This window comes from Zerene cesonia, chromosome 1 (genome assembly GCF_012273895.1).
Source record: "Zerene cesonia ecotype Mississippi chromosome 1, Zerene_cesonia_1.1, whole genome shotgun sequence".
Classification (NCBI taxonomy): Eukaryota; Metazoa; Arthropoda; class Insecta; order Lepidoptera; family Pieridae; genus Zerene; species Zerene cesonia.
Genome location: NC_052102.1, coordinates 11,054,857 through 11,080,368, shown reverse-complemented (window position 1 = coordinate 11,080,368; position 25,512 = coordinate 11,054,857). Strand labels below are relative to the sequence as shown.

General features: G+C 38.5%; 3 protein-coding genes across 3 annotated transcripts in view; 1 reads left to right on the top strand and 2 right to left on the bottom strand.

Annotated features, from left to right (window-relative positions):
• Positions 1-4,735, bottom strand: part of LOC119838528 (conserved oligomeric Golgi complex subunit 4) — a 7,095-nt gene extending 2,360 nt beyond the window's left edge. The window contains exons 1-10 of the mRNA XM_038364542.1: positions 4,583-4,735; positions 4,298-4,495; positions 3,951-4,053; positions 3,113-3,245; positions 2,544-2,664; positions 2,086-2,289; positions 1,715-1,867; positions 887-1,011; positions 642-755; positions 6-116 (exon numbers count right to left, since the gene is read on the bottom strand). Of these exons, the coding sequence (XP_038220470.1) occupies positions 6-116; positions 642-755; positions 887-1,011; positions 1,715-1,867; positions 2,086-2,289; positions 2,544-2,664; positions 3,113-3,245; positions 3,951-4,053; positions 4,298-4,495; positions 4,583-4,669 (1,349 nt within the window). The 5' untranslated portion in view covers positions 4,670-4,735. The remainder of the gene's footprint in view (positions 1-5; positions 117-641; positions 756-886; positions 1,012-1,714; positions 1,868-2,085; positions 2,290-2,543; positions 2,665-3,112; positions 3,246-3,950; positions 4,054-4,297; positions 4,496-4,582) is intronic.
• Positions 4,736-5,271: 536 nt separating this feature from the next.
• On the top strand, positions 5,272-14,020 carry LOC119840642 (kelch-like protein diablo). The gene is made up of 14 exons (XM_038367329.1): positions 5,272-5,467; positions 5,713-5,783; positions 6,516-6,695; positions 7,839-8,007; positions 8,238-8,417; positions 8,669-8,827; positions 9,141-9,333; positions 9,788-10,011; positions 10,359-10,511; positions 11,101-11,202; positions 11,712-11,860; positions 12,919-13,057; positions 13,327-13,439; positions 13,882-14,020. Exons 3-14 carry the CDS (start codon positions 6,517-6,519, stop codon positions 13,904-13,906), a joined length of 1,785 nt encoding a protein of 594 aa, XP_038223257.1. The 5' UTR covers positions 5,272-5,467; positions 5,713-5,783; position 6,516; the 3' UTR covers positions 13,907-14,020.
• On the bottom strand, positions 14,016-21,187 carry LOC119840647 (thioredoxin domain-containing protein 3 homolog). The gene is made up of 10 exons (XM_038367343.1): positions 21,046-21,187; positions 20,446-20,549; positions 20,013-20,084; positions 17,876-18,025; positions 17,393-17,591; positions 16,925-17,095; positions 16,459-16,619; positions 15,838-16,058; positions 15,203-15,428; positions 14,016-14,633 (listed from the first exon to the last, which is right to left on the bottom strand). The coding sequence occupies exons 1-10, from the start codon at positions 21,185-21,187 to the stop codon at positions 14,412-14,414; spliced, it is 1,668 nt and encodes a 555-aa protein (XP_038223271.1). The 3' UTR covers positions 14,016-14,411.
• Positions 21,188-25,512: the final 4,325 nt, after the last annotated feature.

Below are 25,512 nucleotides of genomic sequence, written 5' to 3'. Positions count from 1 at the left end.
CGGGCGGCGGCGCGCCCAGACGGCGCCGCAGCGCGGCGGCCGCGCGCGCCGCCGCCGCGCCCGCCTCGTTCACCACGCAGCACACGCCCTCCACGCTGCCCGTGGACACGCCGCGCCTGCGCACCGCACATGCCACTTGTACACTCACGTATGAGTCATGTGTTGGATGTTATGTCGAGTGACATATGAATTAATATCATAATTTTGTGTGATTACCCAATACGTAAACAAAACATTTTATTTTTTTTATTTTATATAAAATTCCCGCGTCACAATTTGTGAAATTTTGTGTGCATATTGGGTATGTCTGAGAACCGACCTACATCTATTTTTCATACCTCTAAATGATAAGAGTAAGGCAGAGCAGCGTTTGCCGGGTACAGCTAGTATGATGTAAACGATGATGATATCCGGTCTTAAATCAACACTGGTTTCATCAGCGACAACAATCTTACAATTACTAATGTTATATGTAATGTTTCTAGTCAATTTACTTAAGTTATGGGATAAACAATATGATTTTTTTTCATATTTAAACGAACAAAAGTATTTGTTCACATACAACAAAATTTGAAATGGCTTAAATAACTCACTAAACGAATATTCAAAAACAAAATAAATAAAGTATATAACACACCGACCTAATAACTTTCCTAGCTATGAAGAACACGTCATCTACCAAACTAGACGTAGTCATACCGGGCTGTGGAGTGGACAACTTCAACGCTTTATTTACGCTTTCTTCTAAATAAAATCTGAAAAAGATTTTTTTTGTGATAATAATTTGTATACACATAATTTTTATAGATAACTAAGCAAAACAGAAATAAAAACTCATACAATTTCGTTTGTATGTACAAATTATAATTTAATATCTTTCACACACCTTTCAAGTGTCAAATACTGTCCCAAGATGTCCTGCGCAGTTCTGGTCATGTCGCTTTCCGAAATTATTCTTTCAATCTCCTCTGCGCATGCGCTTCTCGTCTTCTCGTCCATATTTGTGTTTAACTGTTTAGTTTAAACGATATTTTCGATATTATTAGTACAGGTTTAATTTAAAAAAAAAGGTTTCGTTATGGTTACGATTTCAATGCAAAATTTTCTCCAAATTTGACTCAGTACTCAAGATTTTATAAAAAAAAAACATACACTTATACTTTTATTTACTAAAGTTATATGTAAGGTGCGGTCACATACAACAGGTTGTGCATACGCCAACTTATATTTATACATAATCTATAGCTTAAGTATACATGTAACGAACTTTTGTGATCCTTACAATAAATAAATAAATAAATATTTTCTAGAATGATAACTTTTATGCATAGGTTGCAGGCGTACAGCACACAGAGAATCGTGTGTTATGTTTAGCGCATAGTATATGCTATATACTGTATAGTACAGTGCATAGAGTTTAGTGTAGTAATAAGTATCTTATTTTTAAATAAATTAATATTTCAATAGTGTATACGGTGTAGGGCACTATGCACGATGTGCAGAGTAACGCGTGACAACTTTTTATACTGAATTTATTGTTAATCTTTTTTCTATTTGGTGACATTTGTTATAAAGATAACCCTCATAGGAGGCCTGTGTCCCAGCAGTGGGAACATATATGGGCTGATGATAATGATGATGATGATGATGACGATGATGATGACGATAATGATGATGCTATAAAGAGTAAACAAATAAAAACAAGTAAACTCACATCGAGTCTGCGGCGCACGAACACGAAGTAGAGATGCAGGCGCGAGTGCGCCAGCGCCAGCTCGTGCAGCGCGGGCTCGGCGTCCCGCGCGGACGCCGCGCCCGCGCGCCGCGCCACCAGCGAGCGGCACACCGTGCGCGCCCCGGCGCTTATCTGTGTATACGCTTTTGTATATTCATTTGTACTTTTATAACGGTAATATATTTAATACTAGCTTTAGCCGCATATTTGCACGCGTTAAATTCGGAGTACATAGTTTAATATATTTTATTGTTGATGTGAGTGAAAAACATTCGGTTGCTACACCATCAACTTATACTTTTATAGCTAAACTTTATTTAGTTGTATTTATATAAGAGCACAGGACTCACGACGGGCTGCAGCACGGCGAGCGCGCGCGGCAGCGTGTGCGGCGCGGGCGCGGCCAGCGCGCGCACCCGCTCGAGCGCGGCCGCGCCCGCCTCCAGCGCGCGGGTGAGCGCGTCCGCGTGCGCCGCTTCCGCCCCGCCCCCGCCCGCGCCTGCGCCCCCGCCCGCACCAGACACCACGCTCGCGCGACGGATTGTCGTCTCCAACTAATGTGCATAATCGTGATTAAACATTATCCTACCTCTCCCGAAGGCAATTTTATGTAATAATAAAACAAAATTTTATAAAAAAATCAATCCCTAAAGAATTGATAACTTAAACTAATCTAACATAAAAGAGAAAGGGAAGCCAGACAGACTGGCTCCATAACGCGTTACGTAACGGACCGGTTTACCCTCCAACACAAAGTTTCGATGTCCTCTAAAATATATAATGAGCTTATACATAATGTGATACACACCTGTGAAGCCACGTACTTGGCCAACAGGTCGACTCCCTGCTCCGCACAGCCTATCTGCGGGAACAATTTAAACAGTCTCTCTACAGCCGCGTCATCTTCTTTTTTCGATGCTTCTTCAAACCTATTATAATTAAAATGCACATAACACATTTGTAAGAAAGTTTGTTGTTTAAAAAAAGAGTTCATTTTTAATTACAGTACAACTTATTTAACTTATACAAATACATATATGTGAGTATAAGAAAACAGTTTTATGGGTGTGTGGTCACATTTATATAAGTCTTTTTTCAATAACTTTCTTTAAGTAATATAACAGCCAGAATGAATATTATACAAAATACAAGGATAATTCAAAAACAAAACAATACTTTTAGAAATTAAAGACTTTTAATCTGACTAGACTTTTTGACTGGTCTAGACCAGTCTCCCCGTGACCACGCTCGCTGTAAAGTGTTCGAAACATCGTGTTAATAATATAATGAATAAATAGCGTTTAAATTTCCGTTTAAAAGTCTTTAATTTCTAAACTCGCGTAAAATCAAACACAAGAAAATACTACGAAACAATACTTCTTGATAAGATGCTGTCGCAGCGTATTCGCGGCGGCCGTGATGTCGTGTCGCGGGTCGGCGTCGCCGCGCGCGCGCGCCGCCGCCACGGACGCCGGCTCCATGCTGAGGAAACGCGATATGTGGCCCGCGGCTGCCGGAGCCAATACAAAATATATTTTTATATTTAATTGCTTATTATTCAAGCTCTATTCATAAATTGTGCTTTAATTTTATGCTATATTCTGTTTATGTTTTAACATAAACAGAATATAGTCCTTTAGGACTATCCAACAATTTATTAACCTGATCATTTCTTTATTAGAATGGTTCTGTGTACTGTATCTTAAATATTGTTCATTATTAATTTCTTAGTACTATTTTATTGAATAAGGATTCTTTTTTCAACCAACTTCCAAAAACTAAAGAGGTTATCGATTTGATGGGGTTCTTTTAAAAGATAGAGTGATCCAAGTGGAAGGTTTATTCTTTATAAGAATATTAAATTAAATATTTTATAATAATATATATAAAACTAATCTGAATAAACATGTGCAATGCCGAGAGCAACAGCTAGTTAAAAATAAATATTTGTTGGTAAAGTGTTTCTGCTGTTTCAAAATAGAATCTATGTGCAAGATGATGTGCAATTTATTAAAGAAAGTTTATCTAATATGCATGTTAATCTATACTAATATTATAAAGCTGAAGAGTTTGTTTGAATGCACTAATCTCAGGAACTACTGGTCCAATTTGAAAAATTCTTTCAGTGCTAGTATCGCATTTATTGAGGAAGGCTATAGGCTTTATATGTACCACGGGTGAAGCAGGGGCGGACCTCTAGAATAGAAATACAAACCAGTTTCATAATCATGTGCTTTTATAGCTGCATCTACACCAGCACTGCACACTTTTAGATCTATTAAATCATGCACCCTTTGTTGACATTCAGCTACTCGGGACTGTGGAAAAAATTATAATTAACTATTAAATATAAAGAATTTCAAATGGTATCATATAATAAGATTAATTTATTTCTATAATTTACATTACTATTCTTTACATGTAATCAAACTTACTTTGATAACATCTATAGAGATGTTGTTAAAGTAAGTAAGAGACATTGAACTCACCCATTATTTCTCTTAAGATTCACAAAGCAATAAATGTTTCAGTTAACACTATTTTATAATAACTGTTACTCACTCTAGCAAGATCAAGTTGCCGCACTTTAGCGCTAACATCTCTCGCCAATGCCGCAGTTTTGTTGACCATATCAGCGGCTATTTGAGCATCGTTCTTGACTTCGCCGAGATTAGTGTAAGCTTGACTTGCTGACCGCAGTCTTCCCTCCAGTACACACGCTTTTGACAGTGCATTTGATAAAGCCTCGTTAACTTCCGACTGAAATAAAAATAAACCGTTTTTAAGAGACATGTTTATTACCAATATAAGAATTCAATATGAACAAACTATTTAGCGTTTGAATACCTCTTCTTTTTCAATATCATGAAGCGCTTTCTGAAGCCCCTCTTCAGTGGATACATCATACTTTTCCAATAGCAAAGCTATAGACATGTTCTTTATTAGTAAAATTTAGTAATTATTTATTTTTCTTCAAAGTTGCTTTCGTGTAAAACTAGTTTGTTTATACCTGCAATCTGTCATAAATTGAAAGATAACAGCTGTTATTTGTCAAGATATCTTTTTTTTTTTATCAAATACCACAGAGTATATAACAATTTGGTTATATTTTGAACATTTTGAAATGACTCTAACGTAAACTATGGCGTTCAAAGATTTTTATTGACAATAATAAAACGGGAGCATTGTTAATGTTAATAAAATATTCTGTACTATTCAAATAGTTTATTTATTGCGAAACATTGAATCTTTCGCAATCCTCCTTTCGGTTTTTATAAATATCGTCATAATCTGTGTTGCAATATGGACACTTGACGTTGACCTTCCAGGTAAGTTCCGAAAGGCAACATTGTAATTTGATTAAAGAAGAAAAATATAATTATATTAAAATAAAATTTAATCATTTATACCTCACATGCATAACGTAAATATATATTCTAATATTTTAAACCAAGTTTTTAAAATTAAGTTTAAAATAATTAATTTTTGGTCAAAATGACATAAATTCATTCTATTTAGCTCTGTGTGACATACTTTCGGGACATACTTTTTGAAAACTTGTGAACTATTGTAAAATGTCCAAGCCTGTGTAACAGTAAACATAAAAATTTTTGTGATTAAGAAATCGATGTATCGTTAACTGATTTGTATCTTAACCTCAGGGCGCATACTGAAAGGTTCGCGCTCCTTCGAGGAATATTTTGGTTAAGCAGGGTAAAGAAAACCTCAAAGGTAAGTCTGAATAGGGATCATTGACATTCGCATAAATTATCGAGTAGTAACGAATACAATTATTGTATACAGTATAACAAAAGGTCTTTTTTGTTAGTATGTATACGATGTGTATATTACACATCGTATAATAATGCATGTGTATGTTTATTACACTTAGTGTACTTTGTATAGAGTGAAGTGTCCCATAGTTTTGCATTGAAATTGTAAAAGTAAATATTTTATGGAGGGTTTCTTGGTCGCAGATTGACTCCGTGTGGGGTTGGGCTTCGCCCCCGCTGCGCTTGCAGCTGGGAAACGCGCGCGGTCATAAAAGGTGCATTTGATGTGATTTTTTTCATTAAAAGTCAAAGTACTTGGTAGATGTATCTTGTATATGAGATATGTTGAGGAAATAAAGCACAATTTTTCTTTCGTATGTCAATGTAAAGAATTTACATTATATTAATAAGATTTGTTTGTTATTGCAACTTTCATAAATGTGGCTCGGTCGGAAGGTTGCATCATTTGTAAGTCTTCATTGTTTCCTCGTATAATATTTATGTAACTGAATCACTTGCATTCAATAACATTGGTATTGCATACCTCGTAAAAGTAAATAATAAATTTAACTGTAACTTTCAAACAGTGAAATTTATACTACATCATTTAATTACTTTGACGCAATTGTAAGTGACGATTTAAGTTAAATCATGATCATATTTATATTTCTTGTAAGGTTAAAGGTTTATTTGTATAGTATAAGTGTATGAAGGAATTGAACAAGCAAGAGTTCATGTAACAAATAGAGTAATAAATCTTTAGTAAACATTTCTCTTGCTGTCCCTCTTATTTTTTGGTTTCATCACTCAGAGCACAGCACTGTAACTACTTTGATGCTTCATACATTTAATACAAGTATGTATTCAGTTATTCTTGTGATGTCTTCGGGTGATTAAATAAGAACCCTAAGAATCAGTGTGTATCATTGCCTATTACTTGATTCAAACCTTTATTACACATAATAATTTTTATTGGGTTCTTTAAATTTATGTTTAATATTTATTAGGATGGGCGAAGGGGGTTCACCAGGAGGGGTAGGCGGGGTGGGGGGAAGTGGCGCGCGGCTCTCGCACACGTCGGAGAAACACCCGCGGGCCATCCTGGGTGAGCTGTCGGCGCTCCGGCGGCACCGAGAGCTATGCGACGTGGTGCTTAATGTGGCTAATAGGAAATTGTTTGCACACAGGTAAGAAGTTTTTTTTTAAATAATTTATGCTGCAACAGTTGTTTTTCTTTGGGAATAAAGAACTAATGTTATTTTATGTTATTGTTAAAGTTTAAGTGGAAATGGAAGCCAAAGATTAAGTATATTGATAAATTAAGGAAGTGATTAATGCTAAAAATTAACAAAACATTAAACCAAGGCAAAGTGGATGTGAATGTTAATAAGTAAACAAGGTCATTAATAAATTAATTGTGCTTTGATTGTTATCACAGGGATGATAAGTTGTGTACATATTTGTTTTTAATACACTTTTAGCTTTATGAATGATTCTATTTTTGTATGTAGCCCACTCCTTTAGACTTATTTTTGATCCACTTAACACTTTGTAAGGGATCAGTGACAATACAATAATTTCATGAGTTTATCTTTTTATCTTAATTAGGATAGAGAGGATTTAAAATGTCCTTATGTAGCTATACACTGTATAAGAGAAATTAAGACAGTTTAGTTGATTGCATCATTAAACTTTGTTTTTTAATTTTTATAAAACTAAGCAATGTCTTTTTTTATTTCAAGTGAATACCTGTGTATTGTAAAGATTTAACATTTCAAAATCAAAAGTCATTTAAAAACTAATATCTCAATTGCCATACAGAGTGTAGTAGCACTAGTATTTAGTTGTATCTTCGGAATGCTGATCAAATTACTTTTCTTCTATGCAAGACTGACGCAAGGCCAGCTGGCTCGAAGTCAGCCGAGAGATTTCTAGTTATTTAGATATGAAGCCATAGTAATCATTGAACTTCAATATCATTGTGTTGATTAAATTTAGTTATTTACCTGCATTTCAATGTCTCAGAATGGATTAGGAGGGGATTCGACCCACATCTTTCATTGAATGAAGATGAAAATTCATGAATGATAACATATCACTTAAGGACAGTTCTTTGGCAACATTGTTATGTACATATCACTTATTAAGTTAAATTGATATTATTTTAAAACAGCAACTAGAGAGTTTCTTGACCTTTCGTCTCTGTAGAAATTACTATTTGCACTGGTGATAAATGCCAAAACTATGTTATGCTGAGCGTCGCGCGGTGGCGTGGTCGACTCCCACATTATAGATACGTTGTCGGTTGATAACAAGTATTCGTGGTGTAGGGTGATCCTGTCAGCATGCAGCCCATACTTCCGCGCGATGTTCACGGGCGAGCTGGCGGAGTCGCGCGCCACCGAGGTGACCATCCGCGACGTGGACGAGCACGCGATGGAGCAGCTCATCGAGTTCTGCTACACCGCCCACATCGTGGTCGAAGAGAGCAATGTCCAGGTACCTTGGGGTGGTTTGGGTGAGGGTTTGGATTACTAACTAGTAGTCGAAAGCCAAGTAGTAATAAGTACAGGTGCAGTGTGATTTTTATATGTTAGTCTAGCTTTCATAATTTTTAATCTGTGATTTAGAAGCTATATTTTTGTTTCAAAATTGCGAATTCACGTCAAATTTTGGCGTTTTGAACATCCACTTCCACCTAGACTAACGTAACACCGGTGGTGTTCCAGGCGCTCCTGCCCGCGGCGTGCCTGCTGCAGCTGCAAGAGATCCAGGACGTGTGCTGCGAGTTCCTCAAGCGGCAGCTGGATTGCTCGAACTGCCTCGGGATCAGGGCTTTCGCCGACACGCATTCTTGCCGGGAACTGCTACGGATTGCTGACAAATTCACACAACAAAACTTTCCAGAGGTAAGGTGTTAGCAACATGACATCCAGAAATGTTTTTAAGTTGCTTTTTATCAATAATGTGAGATTTTTTACAAGAATTCAGTGTAAAAAAAGGGGTTCATATTAATCGGGAGGAGCATTGACTAACCTTACCAACTAGATTCACAATTAACTCTTTAAAGTAGAAGTAAATATAAACATTTAAAATAGGCTATAGATATTTGTATGAGATACAAGAGTGACTGTGCAATATCGCGGTGGATGACCTGCAGGTGATGGAGAGCGAGGAGTTCCTGCTGCTGCCGGCGGCGCAGCTGATCGACATCGTGTCGTCGGACGAGCTGAACGTGCGCTCCGAGGAGCAGACCTTCCAGGCGGTCATGTCCTGGGTCAAGTACAACGTGGCGGAGCGGCGCCAGCATCTGGCCCAGGTACCATGGGGTCGCTTTGGGGGTTTTAGTGATAAGTATCGGTCTGCAAGATTATTATTATCAGGGCCAAATGTAAGAAAATTTTTCCATTTGAAATTGATAAATCCTCTGTATGAGTTTTACAGAAATATAGCTTTTAGTGTCACAAAATATATGCCAAGAATTGCTTTTGATGATGATGCCTTATCTAAGTTAAGTAGGTATTTTATTGTCATTACCATCTATCCACTAAAATAATTTCTGGCTTTTATTTCATGTACTAGAGCCGAGATTTTCAATAAAAAAAATCTCAAGGCATATATTCCGGTTGCAGGTGCTGCAGCACGTGCGGCTGCCGCTGCTGAGCCCCAAGTTCCTGGTGGGCACGGTGTCGGCCGAGCTGCTGATCCGCGCGGACGACGCGTGCCGCGACCTGCTGGACGAGGCCAAGAACTACCTGCTGCTGCCGCAGGAGCGCCCGCTCATGCAGGGCCCGCGCACCAGGCCCAGGAAGCCCACGCGTAGAGGTCTGTCGTCTTGTTTGTTTCTTTTTATGTCAGAGCGGGCAACTGAGCTGGTGGTTCGGATGGTTAGCGATCACCACCGCCCATGAACATTCAAGGAGGTAAGGCTGCTGTAAATGCTTTGCTTGTTTTTAAGGGGTAAAGAAGAGAAGAAAGGGTACAGGCCTTCGGCTCCCCTTTTCATCGAACGAATCACAGTAGCGTGCTAGCTACTATTTCACGCCGATCTTTTGTGGGAATGTGGTACTTTCCTTGGCCCGCTGAAGACGGCTGCGATCCCCATGATTAAGTCTTTCTGCCTATTTATACATGTTTATAAACACAAACCGACCGTCCTAGCGGATTTCATTTATTGAAGGAGAGATTTCGATATTCGCTATTTTTGTTTACGACCTTTTGACGGGCTGTAGACAGTGAGTAGTGTGGTTAGCGTGACGTGGTCGGTGCGTGTGCGCAGGCGAGGTGCTGTTCGCGGTGGGCGGCTGGTGCTCGGGCGACGCCATCGCGTCGGTGGAGCGCTTCGAGCCGGCGTCGGGCGACTGGAAGATGGTCGCGCCCATGTCCAAGCGGCGCTGCGGCGTGGGCGTGGCCGTGCTGCACGACCTGCTGTACGCCGTCGGCGGCCACGACGGCCAGAGCTACCTCAACAGCATCGAGCGCTACGACCCGCAGACCAACCAGGTGCGCCCCCTGTATAAAGGGACGATATTTCGCACTCTATTACTGAGCTGGTCCTTCGAGCTGGACATGAGATTTTTCACGAAAAGTGCCTACTGATCTTTGCTATTTTTAATGAACAACGACGTTGTTCGCATATCGGAATAGATAATTTTATATATCGGATGATAATTTGCATTTTACTATGCTCAATTTTATTACTGAATTGGTCCTTCGAGCCGGACATGATGTTTGTCACGAGGCAATGTTTTTGCCGTGTGGAATGCACTATTGCACGCACGCGGGCGCACCTGGCGGGTGTGCGGGTGCGCGGGTGTGCGGGTGTGCGGTAACGCGGCGCGCGTGCGCAGTGGTGCGGCGCGGTGGCGCCGACGTCGTCGTGCCGCACGTCGGTGGGCGTGGCGGTGCTGGAGGGCGCGCTGTACGCGGTGGGCGGGCAGGACGGCGTGCAGTGCCTCAACCACGTCGAGCGGTACGACCCCAAGGAGAACCGCTGGACCAAGGTGCGTTGCGATCGTTTTCATATATTATATACTATGTTGAAAGTATTCTTAGTTAGGTACTTAGTTTGTTTTGTTAAGCTGTCGCATTGGGTTACATCTCTAATGGCATGTGATTTTGATAAATAAATAAGTAAAATAAATAATAATAAAATGCCATACTCCTCCGAAACGGCTTGACCGATTTTGATGAAATTTTCTTGTGTTTATCCGGTATCTATGAGAATCGGCCAACATCTATTTTTCATACCCCTAAATGATTAGAGTAAGGTAGAACAGCGTTTGCCGAGTGCAACTAGTAAATAATAACTTTTCTATTTTAAAAAGTTACGAGTTATAGAGATACGCATACGTTGGATGTGCATGTATAATGCATTCTTTCATTATTAACAATTATTATGTTGGGACCAAGTGCCTGTTTTCAGTTTGACGTCTAGTTACGGGACACTCTGTCTTATTTACAAATTGTATGAATTTATTTAATATAAATATATGTGAACTACGTTGTAGATACACGTAAAAAATGAAAAAAAAACAGAGAATGAAAACAACAACAAATAACATAAATTAACATTGTTTTCACACCGCGCAGGTGGCGGCGATGACGACGCGGCGGCTGGGCGTGGCCGTGGCGGTGCTGGGCGGCTACCTGTACGCCGTGGGCGGCTCCGACGGACAGTCGCCGCTCAACACTGTGCGTGTTATATAGATACGAGACACTTACTAGACCTCTGTGTGACACTAGCTGTGCCCCGCCGTTTTACCCGCGAAACACGTGATGTTATATAGCCTAAAAGCCTCCTCAATACATGGGCTATAACAAAAAAAAAAAAAATTGTATAGATATAAAATTTTCGTGTCACAATGTTCGTTCCCATACTCCCCCGAAACGGCTGAACCGATTCCTATGGAATGTTTGTGCATATCGGTTAGGTCTGAGAATCTGTCAACATCCTTTTGTCACACCCTTAAATGATAAGAGTAAGGCAAAACAGCGTTGTCCGGGTCAGTACCGATATAATAAATAGGAGAGATATTTAAAGAATTTTTAATATCGATACAGCAGTTTTAGCGTGAAATCGTTACAAACGTATAACCACACAAAAGCTTCCTTTTTTTTTATCGCAGCCGTCAGCTGAGCCGGCAATTCGGCCGATAAGCGATCCCTACACATAACATATAACCGATGCTAACCCGAGGCAGGTGGAGCGCTACGACCCGCGCGCCAACAAGTGGACGAGCGTGGCGGCCATGTCCACGCGCCGCAAGCACCTCGGCTGCGCCGTGTTCGACGGACAGATCTACGCCGTGGGCGGCAGGGACGACTGCACCGAGCTCTCCTCCGCTGAACGGTTAGCTTTTTTTTTCTTTTTTTTATGTCATGGTCGGCATGGAGCTGGTGGGTCGCCTGATGGTAAGCGCTACCACCGCCCATGAACATTTGGAGAGGCGTCCAAATGGATCGCCGACTTTAATTGGGAAGGGATTAGGAAAGGATTGATGAGAGGAATGAAGGAAAGGACTGGGAAGGGCAAGGAAAAGGATACGGGCCTCCGGCTCCCCCACTCACCGTACGAAACACAATAGCATGCTATTATTTCACGCCGGTTTTCTGTGGGGATGTGGTACTTCCCCGGTGCGAGTGCCGTAGCATGCTCGACTACTACAATGAAAATTTGTTCTTTTTTGTCATGTCATCATTGACAAGGCTAGCTTTTGCCCGCGGCTTCCCACTTGTTAAATTCGGAGTGGTTTAATTGATGTTGTTATACATCCCTTATAAGGGAAGGTCTCTAAATTGAATTAGTGCAATATCTAATAGTTTTAATTTTCAAGTGAAAATGATATTAACACTTCCTCAAATAAACACTAATCCGTAGTAAGATCGTGTAAGCTGTCCCAATTTTGTAATATGACATTTTTCACAAACACTGAAAGCAAAGTGTATATTGCCCACTATTTGTTTTCACAAAGTGTATAATACATATGTGTTCTTTGTTTACACAAGGTATACAATAGTTATTATTTGTTTACACGGGATGTATAATCATACTAATATTATATTACACTAATATTATAAATGTGAAAGTTTGTTGTTTGCATATTTGTCCGTCAATCACACTGAAATTACTGAACGGCTTTGATGAAATTTAGTATACAGACAGGGTATGAGCTGATTTGGGTGATAGGATACCTTGTATCCCGATTAAATGCTCCCTTGGGATAAAACAGGTATCTTGATATCCGAGCGGAGCCGGGACGAGCGTCTATCATGCAATATTTGTTAACACAGGTGTATTATACTTATTTCTATTTTGCACAGGGTGTATAATACCTATTATTTGTTTACACTGGTGTGTGGTGTGTGGTGTGTGGTGTATAACATGCGTTGTTCGCTGCGGGTGCGCAGGTACGAGCCGGCGACGGACACGTGGTCGCCGGTGGTGGCGATGACGTCGCGGCGCAGCGGCGTGGGGCTCGCCGTCGTCAACGGGCAGCTCTACGCCGTCGGCGGCTTCGACGGCACCGCCTACCTCAAGTCCATCGAGGTCACTCCTGCTTGCATATCTCATACTTGACCTTCTTAATGTATTCTTTATTGAAGCTCATTCGCGATGGTTGAGTTGCGTCGAGTTGATAGATGAAATTAGCTGTTTTTGTGTAGCATTATGTAATATTACACTAATATTTCTACTCTCTACATTTTGATTTTTTATGTTAGTATCGTTTCTTTGTCATATTTGAAGCCGCATTCGATGCACCCGCTTCGAATGGCATACGTCATGTAAAGGCGCTAATAGAGAAAGTTCTGGTGCAGGTGTACGACCCGGAGTCGAACCAGTGGCGGCTGTGCGGCGCGATGAACTACCGGCGGCTCGGCGGCGGCGTCGGCGTCATGCGCGCGCCGCACCACGACACGCACTACATATGGTGAGCGCACACACACGCACGCACGCACGCACACACGCACATATGCATGCCCACACGCACACACGCACGCATTCATACACGTACGCAACTATGCACAATAGGTTGCGTAAACAAGAATGCGTGCACGCACATACAAGCAAATATATACACACGAATCATTTATAGAGTCATATTTAAAGAAATACATCAAATTAATAGTAATCCTACCTTTCATAATAACTGTCTTAATCATGCACTATCATACATTTTTTGTTATACTCCAGTGTTAATAACAATGTATTGAAATTTTATTAGTCTTCAAACATGACTAAAGGTTGTATTTAAAATATGTTTATTACATATTTTAATTATGAATCATAGCAACCAACTGTTATACTTATTCTGTTATCTCACCTGCTGCTATACCCACGATACTAATATTGTTTTATTTTTTTGTTTTCAGGAATCGAAAAGACTCAGTGGTGTGACCGCACCATCACTACTAATACAAGGTTAAGTCGTTACTCAATTTATTTTATTGTTAAATCTATATTATAATTGACTATTTATAAATTAATGAAAATACAAATTTTAGAATATAATATGTTGTCTTTTATTTAACCTTTTTAAACATACATATTAAAAAACGTGTGAGTGTCAGGACGCCTGAGTGATATCCTAAACTAATATAGTCGTATGCGTGAGAGAAAGAGGAGCCAGACCAGCGCCGTAACGTGTTACGTAACGAAGTGGTATAGGAAGATATCACTTAAAAATTTGCAATGTAAACAATAAATATGCTTATTTTTTTACTATCTATACAAGTATACAATATACAAGACATTAATAAAACATAATTTTAAATATAAACGAGATACTTCACAATTGCGAGGCATATATTATGGATATTTTCACACAACAAAATAAAATCTATTGTATTCATAGGTGTAGAGATATTGTTTTACAGACGCATAAACAAACGTTATGTAAAGATTAAGTAGCAATTGGCGGTGGTGAAGTGGCTTTATCAAGGTGCGTTTCATCCTCGCCATCCTCAGGATCCTTTTCATCCTCGCCATCCCCATTATCGTCGCCGGCATCCTCACCCTCCCCGTCCCCATCTCCTTCTGCGGAACCATCCACAACGTCATCTTCAGCCACTTCAGTGGATGTTTCTGTGACGTTATCCTCGCCATCTTTAGTTTCATGACGCTTCTGTAATTTAATTTAAAAACATAAATATTTCATGAATTATAAAAAAGTGGTTAATGCCCAAATTAGTGGTAGCTTATTCTTTTATGAATTTCATTACAAACAAGTAAAAAAAATGTTTTTAATGTATAATCAATCACAATTTGAGTGTTTTATTTGAGCTGTTTTAATGAAATCAGTGTAGAAATAGAATTACGAGAGTATCTGCGATTATATTGAAGTATGTATGCATGACGTAGGTGGCTCAGTGACTGAGATCTTGGACTACATGGCGAAAATTGTGGTTCGAGACCAGTCGAGCTTGCTTAATATAATTTTTATATAAATTATAAGATTTTCCAATTTCTCTGTACAAGATACACATGCTCGAAACGATGAAGAAAAACGTGTGGAGAAGAATCAAATGGCCTCTGCGAACCCGAACTTGGCCAGCGTGGTGGATTAAGGCCTGAACCCTCACAGGAGGCGCGAGTCCTTGCAGTGGAAACATATATGGGCTGATGATGATGATATGCACGATCACTACAAATTAAATAATATATGTACTGATTTTTTTTGATCGGACTAGATACCTTTTTCTTCTTCTTCGACTTCGGCTTGGGTTTATGTTCAGGCACGCTATAGCCAGGCGGGAAGAACCTAGCGCATTCCTCTTCCCCAGTAACAGTGTCCTCGCTTACGTGGAGTGGACCCAGGGTCAGCAGTTCTTCTGGAGGTCCATCTGGCGGTATGTCCTTGGGGTCGACTAGAGCTGGTTCAGCTACTCCAACGGCTACCATGAGCGCAATTGTTTCTGAGCTGTGGAATATCGGCAACATGAAAAAATGGAAATGACGTTTTGACTTTTATTTCGAAAGTGAAGTTTTCTTAGTGAAGGAAACGTGTTAAAAGATAAACAATTATTTATACGTAGACGTATTGATGTGAATGAAATTTTTGCGCTTGATTGAGTCAAATAGTTAGTATATAGGTATTAGTAAATGGTTAATAGGTAGAAATACGTGCCACGTAATCTTATATCTGATAGAAAAATTATTATTTACTTATATAACAAGTGTGCCGTGTTTATCTTATACTAGATGTAATCTGCGGTTTCACCCATGTCGTACCTACACCATGTTATGAAGCCAAGTCTTTCCTGATAAATTTACCCGGGTACCACGCGAGTGGGGCCGCGGGTAACAGCTAGTGCTGTGATAATACTCACTAATCCTTTTCCGGCCTCTCCTCATATCGATCTATGTTCTTGGCCAGCAATTTCGGTTCTTCTATGCTTGCATCCGCGAAGAAACCGTATCTGATCAGTCGTTGGGCCAGCTTGGGGGTGGATGTGATTGTCAGGATGGCGCGACGTTGCCACGCGCCGAATACCATGAGCAAGTGTGGGGGCTCCGCAGGGGTTGGGGGCTCGACTAGTGCTCCCACCATCTGGAATACATCATTCAAAAATGCATGAACAAGGATTCATATTGAATATTCAAAATTTTATACACGACGCCGTTTACTTCTAAATTAAACAAAGCTTGCAATGTGGAATTTGGAAAATTATAAACATGCTTATTTTCTTTATTATTCTAATTTCATAATGTATAGAAAATAGTAAACTAGGTAAATATTTTTTCATATTTTTTTGAAACGAAATATTTGGCGAAAGACAGGTTCGAATCCCGCCTCATGATTTTTTTTCTATTCTTTATAACTTTCAAAATAAATATCGTAGAATTTTTATATCGTTATTACTTATACAGAGTAATTGATGATTGAGCCGATAGGGCAATTTTGTTCTTTTACTAACGTTGTCGCATTTTTTTCTGTTTGTTTTAAAAACCTTGGGAAACAGTAGGTCCAACGCTGCCGCTCGCTGATGCCTGTCGGCGGGAACGAAAAGGCCTGGGACGGTGTTTGCCATGAACTCTTCTGCTAGGAACTTCTTGGTTTCCCCTTCTTCTAAATCTATCCCGTCACCAAACAATGCTTTACGAGCCAACTCTGTCAAATTATAAACCTTTACAAGAATTCGCGTACAAATAAATAACAGACAATAGAAATGATTTCTTTATTGTGTTTTAAGTTATTTTTCTAGGCAAAAAACATAGATATAGCTCTGGAGTTCCCACCAATATCTATCCAATCGTTTCGAAGATTATTTATAGTCAAACGTGTATGGTGAAACATAAATAGATTTATTCTATATGAAAGTATAAACATTTATACTTTCATATACTCATAAAACGTTATTTCGTCTTTACAAACAGGATTTAATATACAGTCAGGAATTTTCTATGAAAAGATACCTATAACATTCCCCTCTCTATCTGGCAATTTCTTTAGCAGCAGGGTGAGGGAGGGCCGCTCTACCAGCGCCGCGGCTGCCTCCTCAGTACCCAGCGACGCGTCCTCCACGGAGAGAGCACGGACATTGTCTTTTGATAGCACTAGAGGGCACTTGTCCGCTATGACTACACCTATTGAAATGTGAAAGTTGGGATCTATACTTAGAACTAGTTTACGGCTTACCTAAGTATTGATATTTTTATTTCACTTTATATAAGAAAGGAACAATATAATCTTTATGAACCAAAGACATCGGGAAATGTGCCCATTTATTGAGTAATTTATTGTTTTCATTCAACTAGGCGTTTTATAGAAGCGCTTTTGATTTGATAAATAACATGACTTACCATCGGTCCTCAAAGCAGTTTTTACAGAGACGAGTCCGCAATAGATTGTGTATTTAGAAATACATAAAGTGACGAACTTACCATACGGTTCAAGCGCATCAGACACTTTTCGCAAATGTTTCTGCGCGTGCGGCATCATGAGCGCGGGACACACGTCGTTGAAGTGCGCCTCTAGACGCTTCGCCCTCGCTTCGCGCCGCGCAGTGCGCGCGTTCGCAGCTGCCGTCGCTTCTTTGGCTCTCTTTGCTTCTAGAAGCTTCTCTTGAGCTAGGGCTACTTCCTTTTAAATTATGGAGATATTTAAATTTTGGTTTGTAGGCGACAGATGACGATATCTTTAAACGTTTGCTTGTACTGTGTATATAAACCTGTGTAATGTTTAGATTTATATCCAGTTAAGGGCAATAAGCTATAACAGAGAATTAAAACAACTGTTGAAGCAAATACGCGTATTATGAATAAAATCCCTTTCGAAACCACTTTGTAGAAATCTGGTAAGTTATTCAATCGAGAGAACCTATCCTATCTTCAAAATCCTATCGAATTATTCGCTAGTTCCTGCACCTGTTCCTGGGGGGTGAGGTGATGCGGCGCGCGCTGCACGCGCTGCCGCTCGCCGCGCCGCACCAGCTCCTCGCTCTGCAGCTCCTGCTCGATGGTGCGCGTGAGCCGCGGGGCATCTGCTCCGAAAACCACGTTCAGCAGCTGACCCGCCTGCGTGTTAGATTAAAATCCGATTAAATTGGTTTAGCAAAAAAAGTCTAAGATATGAGAGTTGAACATGCTAAATAGTTGTATGCTACTGAGTTTCGTGCTTGGGGAAGCCGGAGGTCCGTTTCCATTTCCTCACCCTTCCCAATTCATTCCTTACTTACAGTCCTCAATCTTGTCCTTTTCCCTTACCCCTTAAAAAGCAGGCAGCGAATTCGCAATCACTACCGAATGCTCATGGGCGGTGGTGACCACTAGACATCAGTTGAAACACTAGGTCAGTGGCAGCGGGCCATGACATAAAAAAATCTAACATTAATGAACTTTTGTTATAAAGGCAGACGATGTTTTAGATGCATAGAGTAAAAAATGTAGAGTGGCGGGAAATATTTTTACCTAAACCTATCCTTCGTTTGGCAGTACCGAAGGAGAAAACTACGTTGAAAGAAGATATAGGATCGGTTGTTGATTGGTAATGATTGTGGATATAATGTGAAGCTTATTGGTTGGCTTGGCTAATTGGTTTAATTAAATTCGGAATCATCCAGATCAAGGTCACCTCAAATAATTTTTGTTTTTAGCTATTCACATCTTAAACATTTATTTATTGTACAAGAAACTGTAAAACATCATATAAACACATAGGTATAGTGAAATGTAAAAATTCAGCTCATAGGGTATTGTTAACAGCTGTTTAATCAATACGGTCCACACCGTGCCATTTCACCGCAAACCTCATATATGTATCATTTATACAATTATACCTACACATGTGTATTGAGTACCTATTTTCATAGTTTGGGACAATGTATCTATTAGGGATTATCGTTGTACTTAACGTATCCTACTAATATTATAAATGTGAAAGTTTATGTTTGTTGCTCTTTCTAGCAAAAACAACTGTATCGATTGCAATGAAATTTGGTGCGTAGACAGCTGGACAACTGGAATAACATATAGGCAACTTTTTATCCCGATATTCTTACGGGATACAAGCTTACGCGGGTGAAACCGCGGGGCGCAGCTAGTAATGAAAAGGAGGATAAAGCAAGCTTGATTGATTGATGAATATTAATTACCTGTACCGAAATCGCGGGTTAAAGTGAGTATTTCTATAGCTCAAATACTTGGTACATAAACTACATCATTGCAAAGTATTATCAAAATCCATTTACTTTGTAGTTTTTCCGTGATAGAGTGACATTCATATATTCTATAAATTTTTGTGGTCATAATATTATTAGGATTAATAGGAGTTTGCTTTATATCCCGGCATGCCCGGGTAAAAAGAAATATGTAGAATATGATTATGAAAAATATGTACCTATGATTGGAAAACATTGTCTTTCAATCAGTCGATTAGTGTTTGAGCTAAATCGTAACAACGAACTCAACCTAACAGCAAAACTTAAAAACCAAAGTATGTCCTATTTGAATTCGTGACGGAAATGCGCTAATTGCCAAAGTTTCAGCTTGCAAACAAAGTTTTGAAGTCATCAAGTAAATTTGCTTTATAATTGTTTAATGACACATAAATTGTTCACTGAATAATGAATATAGCAAACGAATGCCACATTCACATTAATAAACGTTACAATTTTCATTTGATAACATTTGTATCAGATGAGATTCTTGAAAGCAAATCGCATTATTTTCTCGTAAGTTACCTAACTTATAGAAAAAGGAAATTGGTAGGTACGTAACAACTTAGACACAAATAATTTACTATTTCCTTTACAAATTATATTCCTCTCCCTTCGCTATCCATTTCTTTGTTGCGGTCGGTGAATCCTTATCGCATCCCTTACCCATTAAAAGTGGGCACACCTCAAAGCCTAAACCCCTAGGCTCTTTTTTCTACTCCTGCAAATGTTAATGGTGGTAGTGATAGTTTACGATCGGGCGAACCATCAGCTCAGTTGCCCACTGTCGCAGAAACAAAAAGCAAAAGACAAATAACGTCAATTAATAAGTAAGGATATTTACTTACCGCAAGTAACATCCATGTAGGTTCGCTACGATTTCTGAATCTCTTCAAGCTTTCAATGGTATCCGCTTTCGCCTACAATTATAATGTAATCAATTAGTAATATCGTCCTTTGGGTATTCACATCGATTTCTTATTAAATAATCGATAAGAAATCGGGATGTTGAAATTTCTGATATATTCATTAATTGTTATAATTAAAAATTACTACATAATAAATTGCTTCATTCTCTTTATTGCTAATATTTATTCGATTTCTTGTATTAAACACTTTCTTTAAAAACACTCTTAACATAACCATTTAGTAAATTGGGAATAATGGTAGCTGCTAAAGCTGAATTATTATAACCGACGTTCCCAAAACGACGTATAGTTGTCGGTTTGTAGTACAGGGTTATATATTTGGTTCTTATAGTATGTATAACGGTCGCCTTACGATAGCGAGATGCAGGTTGTCTCCGCCAATCTCCACTTTGATTTTCTTCAGGTTGCCGACCATTCCGATGCAAGGGCCACACCACTCCGTGTACACGTCCACTACTAAGGAGAGGAATTAATAAGTTTTAAGTACTGTGAGTATTAAATACAGCATCAGCACAACAGACATCAAGACAATAGTCTTAAGATCAATAAAACGTTTTTGTCCTTTCCATAGTTTTTAGTTAGTGTACGAATATAAAGAAATGTAAATAATAAAGTATTAATAGTTGGAAACTGACAACTTATGTTATACGTTCGTTATTGATTTATTTGAATATGATATTAAATTGTTTAGCATCATATTTCTTCTTATACTATTCTTTTATTCATCATACTTAAAGTGATTTCGTAACCTTATAGCTAGTTATAGTATTATGTTCTGTCTTAAACACATTTTAATAAAAAATGTTTATCCTTCTGCTTATGACGGACAAAAAATTAGAAGCCTTTAACTTATACCTGAGTTCAAGTAGATGAGAGTGATTAGTGTAATGAGTAACGAACAGATAAACGGACAAAAAACTTCACTTTAAAATTCGAATCATCAAGATCTTACCCAAAAGCCCTTCCCTCCCCAAGAACTTATTCCATTCATCATCAGTATTCAGCTCAGCCTGAAGTTGCACTTGTGCCGCCTTCTTGCCTGCCCCAGCGGCGGCAAGCGCGGCGGCGTTCGCAACCGCACACGTGATCGACATCGCGACGATTGCCGTAAGGTAACATGGAAACATAAGACTATATATAGTTTTAGTAGAACAAAACTATAAACTACAAACTATAGTCTAAACGGTTGAGAAGAAAGAGACATGATTATGTTCCTAGGCTTTCAGTGTCGGGAAATATTATAGAATAAATTAAATTGCTGTTTCCAAATGGATAGTGGTGGAATTGACATAACTAGTAGAGGTATTCAGCTGTATGAGTACAAATAGGAATTATAATAAGTTGTAAATAAGTTTCGCAATGAAAATATCAATTGAACACATTTGATTGAGATTCGAACACAAAAATAATTATGTAATGTCAATGTGATATTGATCTGTTGTGTGTATTAATTTAAATAAATAAAATAAAAAATAGTTTAGCACTTTACACGAAGTCACAGTGCTAATGCGGACGAAGTCATTAGCAAAGCTAATAAATAACAAATGTCTCTTCATTTCGTCTGCATGCTTGCTTGAATGCATTCTGGCATCGAGGAAACCTTCGATTTCCAGGTGAGATATAAATACTGTTTTATCCGCAGTCGAATCCACAGGCAGTATTTATAGAGCTCATGTTTTATTCTGATGTATTATAAGCTATATTATTGTTAAGCTTCATTAAAATCCATGCATGCAGATTTGTGAAAGGGTAACAAACATTCATCCGTCCATGCTTACAAAATTTCGCGTTTATAGTATTTGTGCGGGAATAGCTAGCGCCGTTATATGTATTTTCTTTTATTTTCTCTCTCTCAACTGTACAGAGCGGGTGGAAAATAAATGAACAGAATTCGAATTAAGCTAGTCAGATCAATGTTTAATTTTATTTATAAAAGTACGTCCTATTTGTTAGGTAGCACCTGCAAGATTTACTTAATAACTAATTATGATGAAAAAATTATCTTTCTACTAGTCCGCGATAAAATCAAAAACTATCCATATACATTCTTAGTTTACAGCGCCTTTTTAATTTATAATTTCTTTTATTACCTAGCTATATTTCATTCGTCATTTCAAAAAGCTGACATCTAGCTTGATGCCATTATAATTTTAGTACATATGTATTTGTAATGTTAGAGATTCATTTAATAACCGACAGAGGGCTCCGATACTAAAGTTTTTGGTTTGTAAATAGTTTCTTATTTGTACATGAAGATGGCGCTGTTGTGGTATATGCAAAAGCCATAATTGTAATAGGGAACCAACGAGAAGGATTTTATTGTTTTGTGTTTGTTTTAGCTGCTCCAAGTTTTTTCTAAAATTTTTGTGTGTTTGCACCGATTTCCAAATAAATATCGCAAGTGTGTAAGTCTGTCCGCCCCAAATTTAAGTCCTGTTTTACCCTTATATACTCGACATTGGTGGAGTCCCTACTTATTGGGTGGAGCCATTAATTAAGTGAAGAAGAGAAGGATTTCAAAACTAATCAAACGCGACTGATAAATATTAAGAGGGCAATCATTTTATCCGCCTTATTCGTAATTACATATAGATAAGTAGAACCGTTTTAATTTTTGATTTTGATGGCCAAGTATTTGACGATAAATTGAAGCTGTCGTTGCTTTTTAATTACTACATAATTTTTAAAAAGTTTTGCCATGTTTTGTGACCCGGTTCGATCTGGTGCGAAGCCGAGTTAATTTACTATATAATATGCTGTGACATTGTTTATCTTTACAAAAGTTTAAATTGTTTTCGTTACAGAACATGTTCTCTGTCAATTTCCTTCAATAAAAGTTTATCATCTACGTGAATTTCGGACCTTGCGTGATTTAGACGTTCGTAACTAATCGGAAAATATCAGGTTTTTTTTCATAAATGGCGGATTCGCATGACTGAGCGTCGCCAGGCGTGCTTCCTTCTATGATCATAATAAATTGCCGTTTATGGCATAACTTGGACGGAATTACTAATGAACTAGAAGCTCTAACCGACGACAAAGCATATTGATAGTAGGTATTTGGGTAAACACGGAAGTTTTCCCAGGCAATTTACACAACTGATTTGCATATGTACTGATTTATTATAAACTAATAAGTAATATGTAACAAAAAATGAATATCAAGAATTTTGTTTTTCGTTTGCTTTTTATGTCATAGGGCGCAACTGAGCTAGTGGTTCCCCTGATGGTAAGCGATTACCACCGCCCATGAATATTCCTATAGGTAGTGCCTCTGCGGATGCGCTGCCCGCACTTAAGAGTTAAGAGAAAAGGAAATAAGAGACAAGTGGCAAGAAGGAATGGACTGGGACGGAGGAGGAAAAGGAAACAGGCCTCCGGCTCCCCTATTCACCGTACGAAACACCACGACATGCCACTATTTCACGCCGGATTTCTGTGGGGGTGTGGTACTTCCCCGGTGCGAGCTGGTCCTATTCGTGCCGAAGCATGCTCAACTCCCACATACAAAGAAACTATAAAACGGTTTAGTACCTAAAAGAGGAGAACTGTGAATATGAAAAATTCGTGCTCTAAAAAGTAGTTATTGAATTATCTCCTGTAGAGTTGTCACACAAAAGCTATTGGACCGATTACAAAAATTGTCTTACTATTCGAAAGCTGCGACTTCACTGTGTGACATAGGCAATACATGAACCACAGGCAAATTCGGGGCGAAGAGCTAGTTCATGTACATTGGTGTACGGTAACATTAGATGTTATATCTCCAAGATTCATTTGAACAAGTTTCGTATATAAAACGATGTTGTAACTACGAAATTTAACTATCTATATTTTATGTTTTAAGGTTTGTGTAAATTTATATATTATTTTAAACAAAAATTGAACGGACTTCAAACCACCCAAAAGAGATAAATAAATTATTGTAAGCGATAACCACATATATTGGAATTCCAACCAAGCCAAGTAGAAACTTACGACTTGTGAAATATGTAGTAAGGATAATATGTAGTAAGACTTGACACCGACTTTAAACAGATGAGCGGTTATCGTTAATATTAATTTATTTTTAGCTAGCACCCCCTACTTTTCGGTTAAAAACAAAATTATAATTTAGACACGACAGGGACAACAGAGTATATGATAAGTCATGCATTCTAGTTCATGTTTAATATTTCGTAAAAACAAATAGTGTTGTTAACTGATTAATGTCACGATTCGGCTATTTGCGGATGTTGTTTGCTTTGATTTCACGGTATTACTAGTTTTTTCCCCCGGGGTTGTTGATTGTGCGAGACAGAGATGGGTGTAGGGGAAAGAGATGTATATACAGTGACAATTTAATATATATCTACGGAATATATTATCTACTTACGTAACGAAAAAATTATAACAAAATATTCACTTTACTTGAAACGAAAAGTTTTGATTAATATGCCAAAATTCACTATATTGAGATGTTAACAAACAGAAAACGCATTTCTCAAGTTTTTAAAACAATACTTGAATACAATATAAAGAGAATAAGTTTAATTTATAGGTTACGAGGTTTAAATGGCATTATACCTAAAATAGAATAAGACATAAAATAATGTAAGTATTTAATGATGTTGCCTCATTATTAAATTAGAAGGGTAATAGGTGAGAAAGCGAAAATGTTCATGTCTAGGGAAGCGTGTGAATAATTAAAGCGACTATCAGCGGTGATGAGTGCAGACGATTTACAAGAGTGTTTTAAATATTATAATTTTTAAACTCGTCGTGTACTGTTTTTATGTTTTTACTTGATGAGAGTTGTGGAGTAATTTTGATAGCATAGTACTGCACTCAAAATCAGATTAATATATATATTTTTTATGTCATAGCGGGCAACTGAGCTGCTGGTTCGCCTGATGGTAAGCGATCACCACCGCTCATGAACATTCGCAAAGGTAGTGCTCCTGCGAATACGCTGCCCGCTTTTATGGGGAAGGGAAAAGGAAAGGATGAAGGACTGTAAAGAAGGAATGGACTGGGACGGCTGAGGAAAAGGAAACGGGCCTCCGGCTCCCCCACGCAACGTACGAAACACAGTGGCATGCCACTATTTCACGCCGGTTTTCTGAGGGGGTGTGGTACTTCCCCGGTACGAGCTGGCCTAATTCGTGTCGAAGCCTGCTCGACTGCCACAATAATATTACATGGAACACAGTAAATGCATGCATTTTACATAAGAGCGGGAAACCGAGCTGGTGGTTCCCTGATGGTAACCATGTTGCCTGCTTATGGGATAAGGGAATTGTCGACAGTTCAAAGAAATTATTTAGAAAGGTGAGGAATAGGATCAATTTTTTATAAAAGATGATATTCATATAAAATAACATTATAAAAATGTATTTAAACAAATGGATAAGGTGATACCTCATCTATTTGAAAAAAA

What these genes read in the sequence shown, in the direction of transcription:
- LOC119840642 (XM_038367329.1), top strand. Translation starts at nt 6,517, where the DNA reads ATGGGCGAAGGGGGTTCACCAGGAGGGGTAGGCGGGGTGGGGGGAAGT. An exon ending in AGGAAATTGTTTGCACACAG is followed by an intron (nt 6,696 to 7,838) that starts GTAAGAAGTTTT and finishes TTCGTGGTGTAG; the next exon opens with GGTGATCCTGTCAGCATGCA. An exon ending in ACGACCCGCAGACCAACCAG is followed by an intron (nt 10,012 to 10,358) that starts GTGCGCCCCCTG and finishes GCGCGTGCGCAG; the next exon opens with TGGTGCGGCGCGGTGGCGCC.
- LOC119840647 (XM_038367343.1), bottom strand. Translation starts at nt 21,187, where the DNA reads ATGTCGATCACGTGTGCGGTTGCGAACGCCGCCGCGCTTGCCGCCGCT. An exon ending in ACCTCACCCCCCAGGAACAG is followed by an intron (nt 17,592 to 17,875) that starts GTGCAGGAACTA and finishes ATAATTTAAAAG; the next exon opens with GAAGTAGCCCTAGCTCAAGA. An exon ending in GAGAGGCCGGAAAAGGATTA is followed by an intron (nt 15,429 to 15,837) that starts GTGAGTATTATC and finishes GATATTCCACAG; the next exon opens with CTCAGAAACAATTGCGCTCA.